This window comes from Echinops telfairi, unplaced genomic scaffold (genome assembly GCF_000313985.2).
Source record: "Echinops telfairi isolate 266 unplaced genomic scaffold, ASM31398v2 ScPeMD7_70;HRSCAF=299, whole genome shotgun sequence".
NCBI classification, from domain to species: Eukaryota; Metazoa; Chordata; class Mammalia; order Afrosoricida; family Tenrecidae; genus Echinops; species Echinops telfairi.
In genome coordinates, this window is record NW_022103968.1 from 59459782 (window position 1) to 59475754 (window position 15973).

At 42.2% G+C, this 15973-nt stretch overlaps 1 protein-coding gene and 1 pseudogene across 1 annotated transcript in view; one reads left to right on the forward strand and one right to left on the reverse strand.

Moving 5' to 3' along the window:
- Positions 1-10386: 10386 nt before the first annotated feature.
- Positions 10387-14881, reverse strand: LOC101655418 (annotated as a pseudogene).
- Positions 14882-15817: 936 nt separating this feature from the next.
- The window catches only part of SIRT1 (sirtuin 1), a 36062-nt gene continuing 35906 nt past the window's right edge, over positions 15818-15973 (forward strand). Inside the window, exon 1 of the mRNA XM_004701124.2 lies at positions 15818-15884. Within this exon, the coding sequence (XP_004701181.2) occupies positions 15818-15884 (67 nt within the window). The remainder of the gene's footprint in view (positions 15885-15973) is intronic.

Genomic DNA, 15973 nt, shown 5'->3' on the forward strand with positions numbered 1-15973 from the left:
TGGTTACACTTTTTTAATCTGTCATGCCCAGCTGTATTCAGTCAAAGAGGTAAGGAATGAATGAGGGAAGAAGAAACCAGTTCCCCTGTCCTTGAAGCCTTCACTGGATGGTGCCCAGTTGTCACGGAGGGAATTCTGATTCATCGGGCTCCATGTGTTTCAGATCCTTTGAAACCCTCTTCAGTGATGTGTCATTGTCATTACAGCAGAATGAACTACCACCCAGTCCTGGGCCAGCCCCATTAGCTAGAAATCAAAACAAGATTGGGTAGCTGAAGTCGTGCAGATTAGCAAAACCACCTCTTCTAACTGTATCTTGAAAAGGTCCTTGAACATGAACATTTCAAAAGTTTGGCACTAGGTCAAATCCATAGACAAAAATTTCACATCTTTTAGATTTTCTGTGACTTGTTCAATAAAGTAGTCAAAATGTGTTTTATTAAGCATAACAGAAATATTTATTCCTTTGCCATCTGTATTTGTTATCAACGTTGTGAAACAAATTCCCATGACTCATGCATTGAGTAGTTCAAAACAACATACATTTATTGTCTCACTGTTTCCATGAGTCAGGAGTCCAGAGAACTAATAACTGAACCTCAAAAGACTGCAGTCGAAATCTGGGGTTTCAGTCTCATCTGAGGCTCAGCTGGCCTACCAAGCCCCCTGGTTGTTGGCAAAATTTAGTGCCATGTGCTTGTAATACTGAAGTCTGAGCTTTCTTGCTAACAGCCAGGGAAGCCTGTCAGCTCTCAGAAGCCTCTGCCATTTTTGCCATGTGGCTCTTTTAGAAGCCGCTTCACAACATAGCAGCTTCTTTCTTCAGAATCAGAAGTAAAATGTTTCCAATGTTTTAGGGAACAAAAGAAACCCCATGGCATCCAAAGATTCATAGCTGCACAACTGATCCAATGAGGCATGGAACACAAAGGAGGCGGTCCCAAATGCATGACTGGTGGCAGATCAAGACACCATAGTTACAGGTGGGACTGCCGGAGCAGAGCAGGACCTGATGGGGACACCTGCATCACAACAGACAGGAGCGCTTACAGGCTGGGATAACAGCAACATCAGGACTGGGGAAGGAGCAGGAAGCACTCTTGGGGAACTTGAAAGAGGGAACATGTACTAGCTGGAACTGGGGCTCCAAAAGAGGTGGGCAGAGCTTTTTATACTTTCTCTTCAAGAGCAAGTTCCCAGAAGAGGGCAAGGTCACAGAAGCGAGCAAGGTCATGATTTCTAATGCAGATAAACTCATTAGTAAAGGAGAGATGCGGTCATGGGATGGGTGTGTGCTGGGAATGAGGAAGTACATGAGAGGAGGCAATGTGTTGAGTTTCTTTTCCAAAGGTTAAGATTTTTTCTTACAATTGGTCCAGGACCTTCTGACCCATGCATTCAGGGCACAACTGATGAGGCAGGACCCATTATTACTCAACCCCTTGTTCTGTCCCTTTTACAGTGACCTTCATCAAGGACACACCCAGACAAGCCCCTAAGAGAGGGCTGGCTGGAGCAGGGTAAAAGTAATCTATTTTCCAAGGCACTCTGCCTGAGGGCAAGATTATCTACATCCTTGGTCAATGAGCAGAAAGAATTCAGTAGTGCCGTAATCTATTTGGGGACCCTGCAAATGGATTCTGGGCTGTCACTGCCATCCATAACCTTTTGCAAACAGGGTGTTCATAATTTAAGCCCTAATTCTCCAGTCAGCTAAGATAGTATTACATAACCTAATCAAGAGAGAAACTTCTTCCACAGGAATAAAGATTCAAACCTGTGCAAGGAGACCCCAGTGGATTCCAAGTACAATAGTAAAGAGCACAGATGTCATTTTGAAGACCAGGGTACACTTGACCAGAGCCATGATGCTGTCAATTGTCCTCTATGCCTGGAAATAAAAAATACTAAAGAATAATGGATGGTTTGGCATTATGGTGTTGGTGAAGAATACTAAATATAACATGGACTTTCAGAAGAACAAACAAATCTGTCTTGGAAACAGGACACCAGCATGCTCCTGTAGCCGTTAAGGTGAAAAGGCTTTGTCTCACATGTTTTGAACATGTTATCAGGAGAGACCAGTCTCTGGAGAAGGACATCATGCTTGGTACTGTAGAGGGTCATCAAACAATGGAAGACCCTGAGCAAGATTAATTGACACAATGGCTGCAACAATGGGCTCAAGCATACCTGGATTCTGAGGATGACGCGGGGCTGGACAGTGTTTCCTTCTGTTATGCAGAGGGTTGCTATGACTTGGAAGTGACGGTGACTAGAAGGCACCTAACAACAATTAAGAGAGTAACTATCCCACAAATTCACAGGTCCCACCAACACTCAGGGGGCGTGGTTGCTAGGGGATATGTGCACCAGAAACCAGAGTCAACTGGCCTAGAAAGATCAGCAGTTTGAACCCATCAGATGTTCCTTGAAAGATGTGGCCGTCTGATCTCATAAATATTATGGCCTTGGAAACTGTCCCATCAGGCTGTTAAGAGGAATCCTGGTGGGGCAGTAGACACCTGTTGGACTGCTAACCGCAAGATCAGCAGTTCAAAACTACCAGCTCCTCCACAGGAGAAAGAGTAACAATCTGGAAAAGAGGCAGGTTTCAGAAAACTACAAAAGTCCTGGAAGAACCAGGGATTTCTCAGCAACTTTCTGGAAGCAAGCTGTATTAGACAGGGTTCTCTAGAGAGCTAAAACCAAATTGCTGATAATTAAATATATTTATTTATAAAGATAATTAGATATATAACAATAAATGAACTGTTAAATCATATACAGATAAATATGTAATACAAGAAATGAACAGTTAAATTATAAAGCACTACAAATGGCTCAGTGCAACTAACTCCCGTGAGAGAGAGTTGTGAGAGACTAGCAGTCCTTCAAATATAGTCTGCTGCCAGATCTCCCTCTATTTATAGAGAGAACGAGGCTATCTCAGCACAGCAGCCAATCACAAGGCAGATCACCAACTGTCAACTAAGGACCAGTCCCAACTGCCAGTCCCCAGCTCCAGAGATGTCTTAAAGGGACTTCAACTTACAGTGACACAGTCCACAGGCTAGGTATTCCACAGGTAGTGTACCCTATAAATTGAGGCACAGAACAAGCAAGGCAGCCGCACACTGGTCCGATGATCAAAGAGCAAGAGACAAGAAAGGCGAGGCTCACCGAGCCATTATCTCTCAGCCCTTCAGTTAATCCTACTTGTGTTTATCGGCCAGGCTGGCACAATCAACTATCTCACAAGTGTAATGGCAAAAAATGAAGCCACTGATAAAGGGCCAGCTCATTTTCTTGAAGGAGGAGGCATCATCCAACAAAGGCCAGGAGAGATAGGAAGTTTCCCTGCCCTCCTCTGCCCTCCTCGTTGCTTTGGTTTGAATGGTAACCATTTAGTCTTACATAGCTGTGGGATGAAATCAAAAAGAAAGCATCTTGATTGATCACCACACTTGATGAAGTCAAATGATAATTAGTAACACAGACCAGAAAGAGAAAAAAGAAAACCAAGTGAAAGTCAGAAAAGACTGAAACTTGCTCTTGAATGTAAAATAACTAGAGGTAAAGGAAGAAATTATGAAATAAAAGAGCTGAGCAGGAGATTTCACAAAGTGGCTCAAGAAGACAAAGTCAAGTCTTCTGATGAGAAGGCCAAAGACAGGGCTAGCACGTCCAAAAGGAAGAGCATGCTCAGCATTTCTCAGGCTGAAAGGAATGAAGAACAAATCCACCCCTCCCTCGAGTTGCAATATTGAAGAATCCTATGGGCAAAATATTGAATGGCACCAGACACATCAAAAGAAGATGAAAGGTGACGTTTGTTTTTAAATGATATTAAACCTATTTCCAAAAAATGGTGGTCTGTGAACTTGTTTAAATTAAATGAAGATACTAAGAAGTACACAGTTCAGAGGGACTTTGGTGAATACTATAACCTTCAATATTACAACAATGGTAATACAGACTAAAAGCAGTGTGTGTGATCATGTAGGTCGAAGGATGCATACATACCTTTAGGAAGACCTATGTGACTGTGTCCTATATGGGTGTATCTATACTGAAACCCAGCCACTGCCATTCACTCCCTTCCAGCTCACGACAACCCTGTGGAGCCCCTGAGTGCATTTGAACCACCAAGCTTTCTGATAGCAGTCGCAAACTTGATTCCATACTAATTGCTTCTCCTTCTCATATTTGTCAGAATGAACTCCAGAAAGTAGTTCTTTTCATAACTACCTTTACTTGCTAAGCTTTTATGAAACTGAAAGGAACTGTAAATTAAAATTTAAAAATGAATTCGTAGATGCTCTGAGCACACTACAAAACAAAAGAAAAAGAGTAACCGGCTGGTGAAACCCACAGAGGCAGTTCTACCCTGTCCTGTAGGGTGGCTGTGAGCCAGCATCGACTCGATGGCAGTGGGTTTGGCTTGGTTGTTGGGTCACTATGCAGAATTAACTAGATGACAACTAATTTATTGGTTTTGTGGTTTACCAAGAGCAGTCAACTGAGTGGTGCAAATGGCTAATACACTGAGCTGCTAACATAAAGGTTGTGTCTGTCCAGAGGCCCCTCAGAAAAAAGGCCTGGCAATCTACTTTTTAAAAATCAGCCATTGAAAACTGTGTGTGTGTGTGCGTGTGTGCGTGTGTGCGTGCGTGCGTGCGTGCGTGCGTGCGTGCGTGTGTGTGTGTGTGTGTGTGTGTGTGTGTGTGTGTGTGTGTGTTTGTAAAGGGTGGCGGTCATGGCAGGAAGAAGAAAAGAAAAGCCTATGGAACACAATCAGACAGCTATTGGTTTGGACGGTACATCGGAGGTAAGAATCTTCAGGGCCAGTTGAGAATTCTACCCACCTGCTCTTGTTCTGGGCCCTACTCAAGATGAACAGCTTTGTGCGTCACTTGACAAGAGAGCCAGAGTAACACATCAAAATGGAGGATAGGTTTTCTTTAAAATCCAGAGGCCCTCCAGGTGTTGTGCCTCCTTTGAGGTGTGGGAGGCATCAGATGCAATAACTTATCGTTCACTTCAGTGGAAATATCCTACCAAGCTCCAAACCACTGGACCCTAGAAATTTCACTGAGGTGGAAGGGGCCTGAATCTTTGTTCAGTTAATTTCCCACCATTCAGATATTTTATCAATAAGTCTAGAGTCATTGATACTTCTTTACTGGGTCTAATCAATATAATATTGTGGCAGTTACATAATCTCCTGCCAACTTACAAAGGGGTGAGGTCTAGCCTGTCAATTAGGTTGCAGCTTGATGACCTCATTTGGAGGCACAAAGGACATAAATATGTCACTGGAGGCGGGACACACACTCTCCCTGCCAGACATTTGTGTTGACAAGACACATGGAGCTACGCTAGAGCAGGAGCTGGAGGAGCCACGTGGAGACCCCTGCCAGCGTTGAGATGCTTACATTGCCACTGGATCCACAAGACTTTCCACCTACTGGCCTGTCATCTTCCTGCATTTGGAGTCATTGCATGTGTTTTGTGAGTCTGAAGAGGAACTTATAGATTGGTATTAGACATATAGACTAATGTCAGACGTAAGGACTTGCTCTGGACCGGGCTGGGATGTTTTCTCAATATTCAATTACTCTCTGATATAAAGTTCTCTATTACATACATATGAGTGTCTCTTTGAATTTGTTTCTTTTTTTTTTTTTTGAATTTGTTTCTTTAGTCAACCCAGACTAACACAAATGTAATCAACACAATGTTTTTCCTTATTCATACATACAACTTCCACATACATACAAGGAAAATATTATGGCTTAGGTCAGATGCAACTTAGTCCTCAAAGTAACATTCTTGCTTACAACACTCTAAAGAGGTCATATACAGCAGATTTGCCCAAATGCATGCTTTGTTTGACCTCTTGACTGCTGCTTCCATGAGCATTGATTGTGGACCTAAGCAAGACAAAACCCTGGGGCACTCCAACCTTTCCTCCATTTATCATGATGTCATTATTGGTCCAGTTGTTTTCTTCAAATTGAGTTGTAATCCATACTAGAGACTGCAACCCTTGATCTTCATCAGCAAATGCTTCAAATTCTCACTTTCAGCAAGCAAGCCTTTGTCATCTGCATATTGAAGGTTGTTAATTAGCCTTTCTCTAAGCCTGATGCCCCATTCTTCTTCATATAATATAGCTTCTTTGATAATTTGCTCAGCATACAGATTGAGTAAATATGGTGAGAGGATACAACCCTGATGCACACCTTTCCTGATTTTAAACCACACAGTATTCCCTTGTTCTTTTCAGACAACTGCCTCTTGATCCATGTACAGGTTCTGCATGAGCACAATGTAGTATTCTGGGAGTCCCATTCTTAAGGTTACCCCTAGATTGTTATGGTCCACATGGTTGAATGCTTGGCATGGTCAATAAAACACAATAAACCGTTTCAGTGGCTACTTCCTCCAAAGTGGGCAGCCAAGTCCTGAGGAAGAAGTTCAAAGCTGCTCTGAAAGCATTAGCCAATAACAAGGCCCCGGGAATTGATGGGATCCCAATGGAAATGTTTCAACAAGCTGTTGAAGCCCTGGAAGCACTTACTTGTATATGCCAGGGAATTTGGAAGATAACTTTGGGCCAACTGATTAGAAGAGATCCCTATTTATAACCATGCCCAAGAAAGGACACCCAACAGAGTGCACAAATTATAGAATAGTATCATTGATATCACATGCAAATAAAATTTTGCTAAATACCATACAAAAACAGTTGCCACAGTACATTGGCAGCAGCTGCCAGAGGTTCAGGCCAGATTCAGAAGAGGATGTGGAACGAGGCATATTACTCTGATGTCAGATGGATCTTGGCTAACAGTAGAGAATACCAGAAAAATGTTTACTTGTGTTTCATTGGTCATACCAAGCCATTTGACTGTGTAGGCCGTGACAAACTATGGATAGCCTGGAGAAGAACAGGAATTACAGACCATCCCGTGTGCTTATGAGGAACTTGTGCATGGACCAAGAGGCAGTTGTACAAAAAGAACAAAGGAATATTGCATGGTCTAAAGTCAGGGAAAGTGTGAAACTTGAAGCACATGCTGATGAAGATCAAGGAATGCAGCCTTCGGTGCGCACTACAACTTGGTGTAAAGAACACCAAAATCTTCACAACTGGACCAGTCGTGAAAGAAAGGATGGCTTATATTTATTTATTTCCAACTATTTATTTACTTGTTTGTGTTGCATATAATGCACATATCATACAATTCAATCGTTCAGTCACTTCAAGAAGAGTTGTACAATCTTCACTACATTTTTAGAACATTTTCTTCATTCTTGTACTCATCATTATTAGCTCTCCATTTCCCCTGAGCCTCCCGACATGTCCCCAAGGAGCCATTAATCCAATTACTGCCTCTACAGATTCAACCAACACTGGATTTAATATACAAGAATACATTAAAACAAAATCTAATAATAACAAAAAAATAGATAAAAACTTCAATTGAAAAAAGAAAGCAGAAAGTATTAAAAACTAGAACAAATTTAAATGCATCATAAGGGAGATCAAATGATAGGGTGCTAAATGTTAACCTAACTGCATCTGCAACAATCCACTTCCAATGCGTTCTGCATGAGAGCAAGGCTATATACATCCCTGGTCCAGGTCACAGAAGATCAGCCAGGGGCTTGATCCACGTGTATTTACCCTTCACTTAAAAACAAAACACAAATGAAACAGCTTTAAAGTGGTTCAAAAGTAGGTCAAATGCTATGACATTGCATTTTAACCTAACTCTATCTGCCATAATTGACTTTACAATCCTCTCTGTCTGATAACAGGGCTATTCATATGATAAGGGGGCTATTCATATCCCTCAACTATGATCAGAGGGGATTTGTCAGTGACTTAATCCATGTGTAGACCCTGAAAATAGATGTTGGGCTCCCACTGCCATCCATATCTTTCTGCAAACAAGGTATTCACAATTTAAGGTCTGATACCATCCCATCCTTTAGCTGTGGATTATATTACTAACAATCCTTGGATCACACAGGCTGGTATGCTTCTTCCATGTGGACTAGGTTGATGCCTCACTTAAATGGTTGCTTGTTTGAGAACAAGCCTTTAAGACTGAGCACTATCTAGTTGCTTCACTACACTTTGCTATAGCATCCATATGTTCCATGATCTCTTCATGAAGGCAAGCATCAAGCAGGGCCATGTCATAAGAACTAATTGTTCTTACATTGGGGCTAGAATTTAGTGGAAGCCCAAAATCCATTCATGCATGTTTGATTCATATATGTCTCTGCTTCACCGTAGAGAGACGACTGTCATTTTACGTTAGAGAATATTATCAGTCATACCCCTGGGGCATCACTTTCACTGCAAGGGTGACCTTTTAAACAAGCTCAAAATCAATGAGATATCGATCATTCATTCATCTATCCGTAGAGAATCTACTTCACAATAGACACAAAAATTAAGTTCAAGTAAATTATAGATCTGAAAAAGGAAACCTGGTGAACTGTGGGTTAGAGATTGGGCTGCTAACTGTAAGGTGCTGGGTTCAAACCCACTAGCTACTCTTCAGGAGAAAGATGAAGCTGCTTGTTCCTGTAAAGATTCACCATCTCAGAAACCCAGAAGGTTGTTATCAATCTGAATCTACTTGATAGCAGTGGACTTGTAGAGAACTAAAAAGAAGCCCCTGATGATGTAGCGGGTTAAATGTTGGGATGTGAATGGAAAGGCTGGCCCTTCAAACCCCCTAGCTGCCCCATGGGAAAAAGACGAGATTGCCTACTTCTGTGAAAATTATAGCCTAGGCAACCCTAGGGAGCAGTTTTCCTCTGTTCTATAGGTTCACTGACAGAAAGGATAGCATCGGGGTCTCAAAGGCTTTGTTCTCAAAGGAATAGCCAACTAAGTGAGCAGGCAACTAAGTCCACATGGAAGAAGCACACCAGCCTGTGTGATCCAAGGATTGGAAATAATATAATCCAAAACCAACAGAGAGAATAGTATCAGAGTGGTCATGGATGACAGTAGAAGCCCAAATTCTATTTTTAGGTTCCACATCTGGATTAAGCCTCTGGGGAATCCCCTCTGATCATACTTGAAGAATGTGAATAGCCCCATTATCAGACAGAGAGGATTGTAAAGTCAATTAAGGCAGACATAAACTCAACTCCAAATACACTGCCATCGAGTCAATGCCGACTCATAGCGACCCTATAGGACAGGGTAGAACTGCCCCTGTGAGTTTCCAAGACTGTAACTTAACAGAAGTAGAAATCCCTATCTTTCTCCCATGGAGCCATGGTTTTGAACTGCAGAGCTTATGGCCACAGCTCAATGCTTACCCACTGCCACAAGGGCACCTACAGGGCATAGTTAGGTCAAAATGTAGTATCATCTACATTTTACTCATTATAAAGTTGTTTAAGTTTATTTCAAATGGATAGGAATAATCTTCCTTGTTACTCATTTTAAAACTGTTTAAGTTTCTTTAAAAAGTTGAAGGTAAAATACACATGAATTAAGGCCCTGATGAATTTCCTCTGACCATGGACCAAAGTTGTGAATAACCTTTCTATCATGCCGAATGCATTGGAAAGTAGATTGCTGAAGATGTTAAAATTCAGCACCCCATCATTTGATCTCCCTTACCATCCATTTAAATTTGTTCTAGTTTTTAATACTTTTTGGGTTTTTTAAATAATTTATGCTTTCTTTTCGATCTGTTTTACTTTGTGATTGCTGTTAGTTTTTGTTTTGGTGCTTTTCTGTGTATGAAATCCAGCATCGGTAAATCTATAGACACAGTAACTGGACTAGTGGTCCCTTGAGTATTTCTAATGGTAGGGGAGGTTGGTGGGAAATGGAGAACTAATAACGATGAGCACAAGAATGAAGAAAATGTCCTAAAGCTGATTGCGGTACAACGGTCCAACTTTTCTTGATGTGACTGGACTATTGAATTGTATGATATGTGCAATATGTAACAGTAAAACGGTTAAAAAGCACAGAATGGGGAAAAACTATAATAAAAGGATTGATAAATTAGCCTACATTCAAATTAAGATTTCTTCTTGAAGACCACCACTATTCTGCCAATTTGTGGGACTGTGGTGGCTTGTGTGTTGCTGTGATACTGGAATCATGTCACTGGTATCTTCAAATACCAGCCCAGAAACTCACCTCATTTCTATTAAGTTGATGCTGACTCACACTGACCCTGTAGGACAGGGTAGAACTGCCCTGATGAGTTTCTGAGACTGTACTCTTTATGAGAGTAGAAAGCACTGTCTTTCTCCCATGTTGAAGATGATTCCTATCAATTCAAATAGAACTTTTGAATTGCTTTATAGTTGTGTGGGGTTTTTTTTGAGTGAGACCAAAAATAACTTTATTTCCTTGGGAGGCTGGCGGCTCAGAACTTCTGGAACTGCTTCTTGGTGCCCGCAGCCTTGGTGACCTTGAGCACGTAGAAGCGCACGGTCTTGCTCAGGGGTCGGCACTCGCCCACTGTGACGTGTCGCTGATCTGGACGTCCCTGAAGCAGGGGGACAGGTGCACAGACTTGTTCTTGTGGCGCTTCGCAAAGCGGTTGTACTTGCGGATGTAGTGCAGGTAGTCTCGGCGGATGACAATGGTCCTTTGCATCTTCATCTTGGTCACCACCCCAGACAGAATCCGCCCTCGGATAGAGATGTTGCCGGTGAAGGGGCATTTCTTGTCAATGTGGGTGCCCCCAATGGCCTCCTTGGGCATCTTGAAGCCTAGGCCAATGTTCTTGTAGTAACGGGGGAGCTTCTCCTTGCCAGTTTCCCCCAAGAGGACCTTCTTCTTGTTTTGGAAGATGGTCGGCTGCTTTTGGTAGGCACGCTCTGTCTGAATGTCCGCCCTCTTCCTGGCCGCCTGGAAAAAAGAGGGCCGTGCAGGCGCCTGAGTTTCCTTATCGGCAACACCGATTTATAGTTTTACAATTACATTTTATTCCATTGTATTGGTATACTGTAATATGTTTAACCAGTTCCTCATTAATGGACAATTGCTGTATATTTCTAATTTTTTATGACATAAATAATGCTGCAACAAATATTCTTTAATATATGTCATTTTACTCACCTACAAGTACTTCTTCTGGAAGACATCTTCCTATAATTGTTGATGTTGTGTGTGGTACTGTGGTGGCTGTGTGTTACTGGAACTTATTTCACTGGTATTTTCAAGTAAGAGCTGAAAAACTCAGCTCACTGCCAGTAAGTCAATGTAGACTCCTAGTGACCCTATAGGGCAGGGTAGAACTGCACCTATGCATTTCCAAGACTGTAAGTCTTTATGGAAGTGGACTCTGTCTCGTTCCCTCAGAGCAGCTGGTGGTTTTGAACTGTTGACCTAGCATGTAACCACGATGCCACCAGAGCTCTCAAATACCAGTAGGGCCACCCAAACTGAACAGGTTTCAGTAGAAAATCCAGATCAAGAACAGATTTAGAGCCCATAATTACAGTACCTCACATAAGGAATTATGGCTAGAAATACCATACTAATCGACTACATCTCACCTACTAACCAGTTACACAAGAAAGGTGTCAAAGCTGTAAGGTTTTTTAAAATCAGTTTAGAGAAATAGAACAGCCAATTTAGCCCAAAAGGAGCCCTCCTGGGTTAGTGGTTTATGTGTTGGGCTGCCGGTTTGAAACCATCTGCCGCTCCATGGGGGGAATATGAGACTTTCTACTCCTGTAAAGAGCTTTAGTTTGGAAAACCCACAGGGCCTCCTCCTCTGTCCTACAGGGTCTCTGTTGGTCAGAATTGACTTGATGGCAGTGAGGTTTTGTTTTGTAAGTCAGCCAGAATAGTTGTGTTGGCTCTTTGAACATTTTCTCCCCAATGAGAGATTCTATATCTGACGCCAAATTGTTACTGAAGGTAGCTTAGGGGTGTTAGAAAGAGTTCAAACACCTGAAGGGCAAGTGCCAGAAGTCTTATACACCTATTTCTACCCTGTCAAATCAGGTGCCCCAAATAATGTGTCATCAATTTTAGTGACTTTTTTACCTAAATTGTGCTGGAAACAAAGTGACAAATTCCCGACTTCATGTTGAATCTCATTTTTCATTCACAGGAAGTATTTTCCTCTATGGAAATTTTCATGTAGATTTGTATGCTTATATATCATTCCACAAATATATGTGCCAGTGTGTTAGTCTGGGTAGACTAAAGAAACAAATTCATAGAGACACTGATAAGTGTATATGTGTATGTGTACAAGAGCATTTGAATATTGAGAAAACATCCCAGGTCAGTCCATATTAGCCTATATGTCTGATACCAATCTATAAATTCCTCTTCAGACTCATGAAACACATGCAATGATGCCGGATGCAGGAATATGACAGGTCAGTGGGTGGAAAGTCTTGTGGATCCAGTGGTGGTATAAGCATCTCAGCGCTGGCAGGGGTCTCTACATGGCTACTCGAGCTCATGGAACCAGCATAAATCACCGGGTTAAAAATTTTAAGATTTCAGCCTAGAAAACCCAATGTGAGTGGTTCTTTTCTTTTTTTCTGTGGCAGTTCTTATTCTGAGTTGGAATTGACTTGGTGATGCCCAACAACATTCTAGACAGAGACACAGGAAAAAAGTATCATAAATATGTAGCAGATATGTCTCTTAAGAAATGTCTCCAGAATGGATTTTAATATATGTATAAATAAATAGGTAAATATGATCACCCCACCATGCCCCGGTCCTTTTATACACTATGTTGGATACACTCAGCTATCAAGGATTCCAGTTTGTTTCAAATTCACATTCATGGAACCCGTAGTCAAGAGATCAAAAGATATGTTGCACTGGTTAAAACTGCTGCAGAAGACCTCTCTAAAATATGGAAACACAAGGATGTTACTTTGAGGACTAATGCACATCTGAACCACGTCATGGTATTTTCAATTGCTTCACATGCATATGAAAGTTGCATGTTGAATAAGGAAGACCAAAGAAAAATTGATGCATTTCAACTATGATGTTGACAATGAATATTGAAAGTATTATGGGCTTCTCCAGATGGAATATACATGAATCAAATTGATTACATTTGTTTTGTGGGAAGAAATGACAGAGCTCAATATCAGCAGCTAAAACCAAACCAGGGGCTGACTGTGGAACAGACCATCAATTGCTCGTATGTAAGTTCAGGATGAAGCTGGAGAAAATTCAAACAAATTCATAAAAGCCAAAATACAACCTTGAGTCTGGCCCACCTGAATTTCGAGAACACCTCAAGTACGGATTTGATACATTGAACACTCGTGACAAAAGACCTCACGAGCTGTTGGAGGGACATCAAGAACATCACCCATGAAGGAAGCAAAAGGTCAGAAAGAAAAGGTCAGCGTGGATTGTTGGGAGACGCAGAAACTGGCTCTTAATCAATTGTGAAGATGATGCTGGAAATGGCAGTGATTTTTTCCGCTGTGCAGAGAGTTGCTACGGGGTGGAATCACCTACGAACAACAAGCAGGTTCCCTAGCAAACATTGACTCTGATAGAGTTGAGGTAAAATGAAATTAGTTAAATGTAAACTGAGGGAAACATAATCACTCACTTCCATCAAGTTGATTCTGAGTCATAGTGGTCTTATAAGACTGAGTTGAACTGTCCCTGTGGGTTTCTGGGACTGTACATGTTTATGGAAGCAGAAAGCCTCATCTTTCTCTCATGGAGTGGCTGGGGGGGTGAAACTGTTGACCCTTGGGTTAGCAGCTCATTGAGTAAGCCACTATGTCACCAGGGCCCTTTAACTCTACAAAATAGCTATGACTATTGTAGTAACCTAGCTTAACATGAGGAACTCCATCCTCTTTCAAGCTGCCTTTAACTTCTGCTAGCAGTTAGTGCCACCTGTGTTAGACAGGGTTCTCTAGAGAGATAAAACCAAATTGCTGATAATTTAATATATTTATTTATAAAGATAATTAGATATATAACACAAGAAATGAACTGTTAAGTTATATACATATAAATATATAATACAAGAAATGAACAGTTAAATTATAAAGCACTACAAATGACTCAGTGCAACTCACTCCCGTGAGAGAGAGTTGTGAGACACTAGCAGTCCTTCAAGTCTAGTCTTCTGCCAGGTCTTCCTCTCTATATAGAGAGAGCTAGGCTATCTCAACACAGCAGCCAATCACAAGGCAGGTCACCAACTGTCAGCCAGGTCACCAACCACCAGTCTGGCCCAGCTCCAGAGATGTCTTAAAGGGACCTCAACTTACAGCGACACAGTTCACACGCCAAGACCCACGCCAGCGCTGAGATGTTTCCACAGCCACTGGATCCACAAAACGTTCCACCCACTGGCCTGCCATTTTCCTGCATTCGGCGTCGTTGCATGTGTTGCGTGAGTCTGAAGAGAAATCTATAGATTAGTATCAGACATATGGGCTAATATCGGACTTATGGACTTGATCTGGACTGAGCTGGGCTTTTCTCTTAATATAGAATTGCTCTTTTATATAAATCTCTCTTATACTCATATCAGTGTCTATGCATTTCTTTCTCTAGTTCACCCGGCCTAACACAAACCCCTCAATTCTAACTCATACCCACGTGTGGATAGAGCAGGGTTGGCAAACTGCTGCTTGGGAGCCCTATGTGGCTCTTTTAGTACATACATGTGGCTCGGAGTAAAATTGAAAACATTTAAAGGGTATTATTCAAATAATGGTGATTTCATTGGTTTGTAAAATATATATATTTATGCTCTCAAATAATTTTTGAATTGTTTTGAGGTACAGGATTGGCTCTTCTGTCTCCAAAGTATGTTGACCTCTGAGCAAAGTCCTGTTCATTTGTTTCTTGCAACATACTGACTGCTTTTGCCCAATGTCATCATTCTGTACCTGTGAAAACGGAGACCCAGAGGAAGGAATTGACATATATTTGTGGCCAAACGGGGGCCAGAAAGTAGATCAGCGGCTTTTCATCCTTTCCAGGTCAAATGTTGTTATGTATGTATTAAATTCTCAGATCTCATCTAATGTCAGTCACTAGCATACATGTTTTTATGCTTTCAACACTGCTAAGAAAAACAAATGACAAGCAAAAAGAAGCCCACTGCCATGGAGTTGACTTAAACTGTCCTGCAAGAATTGTACCGGGGAACTCTGGTGTTGTGACTTTTAAACCCACGGTTTTTGTAACGCCTAGCAAATGACTGGGTAGGAGCATGCAAATAAGGTGTTTGATGCTCTATAAAAGCAGAGAGGTTGGTGAGTCTACCCTCCCCCGCCCCCAAGCTGGTCTCCAACCTTAGCTGCAAGGGACCTTCCACCTACTTTGAAAATGTGGTCAAGCCTTCTTTCCGAGAGAACTAAGTAAAAAGTAGTGTAAAGATTGGGACGCTAACCTTTGAATTACTGTCATTGCTAATTGTAATTCTACAGTTCTAAATGAGTATCTCCACGTCTTCCATATCTTGGCATGAATACCTTGCAACCAACTCAATGGAGTTTATGCACCACAAATGTAAGCATTTCTTCGTGTTAAAATTAAATTACCGGGGCAAATGTCTTTCCAGGGGACACACGCCTTCAGGGACTGGGCAAACTAGACGAGTGCTGCCGAGAGGGGGTGGGACGTGGAACCAGAGACGCTGTCAGTGGGGTGAGTGGGTTTGAGGACTGGTGTCGTTCTTCAGGAAGCAAAGGTGAGGCCAGCTTTATTACATAGCGCTGTCATAAACTAAGTTCTAACCCTTAACTAGCTCGACACTTACGGAGGCAGCCAAGGTGCGCTCCGCGCATGGGAAAGTGCTCGGGAGCGCGCCGGAGCCCAGGGCTGGGGAGGGCGGCGGGAGCGAAGTTGAAAGGTGAGTTGGGCTGCACGACGCGCCTGCCCCGAGGGGCGGGGCCGGCGACGGCCGCGCTGCGTGTGCGCCCGGCCCCCGCCCGCCACGTG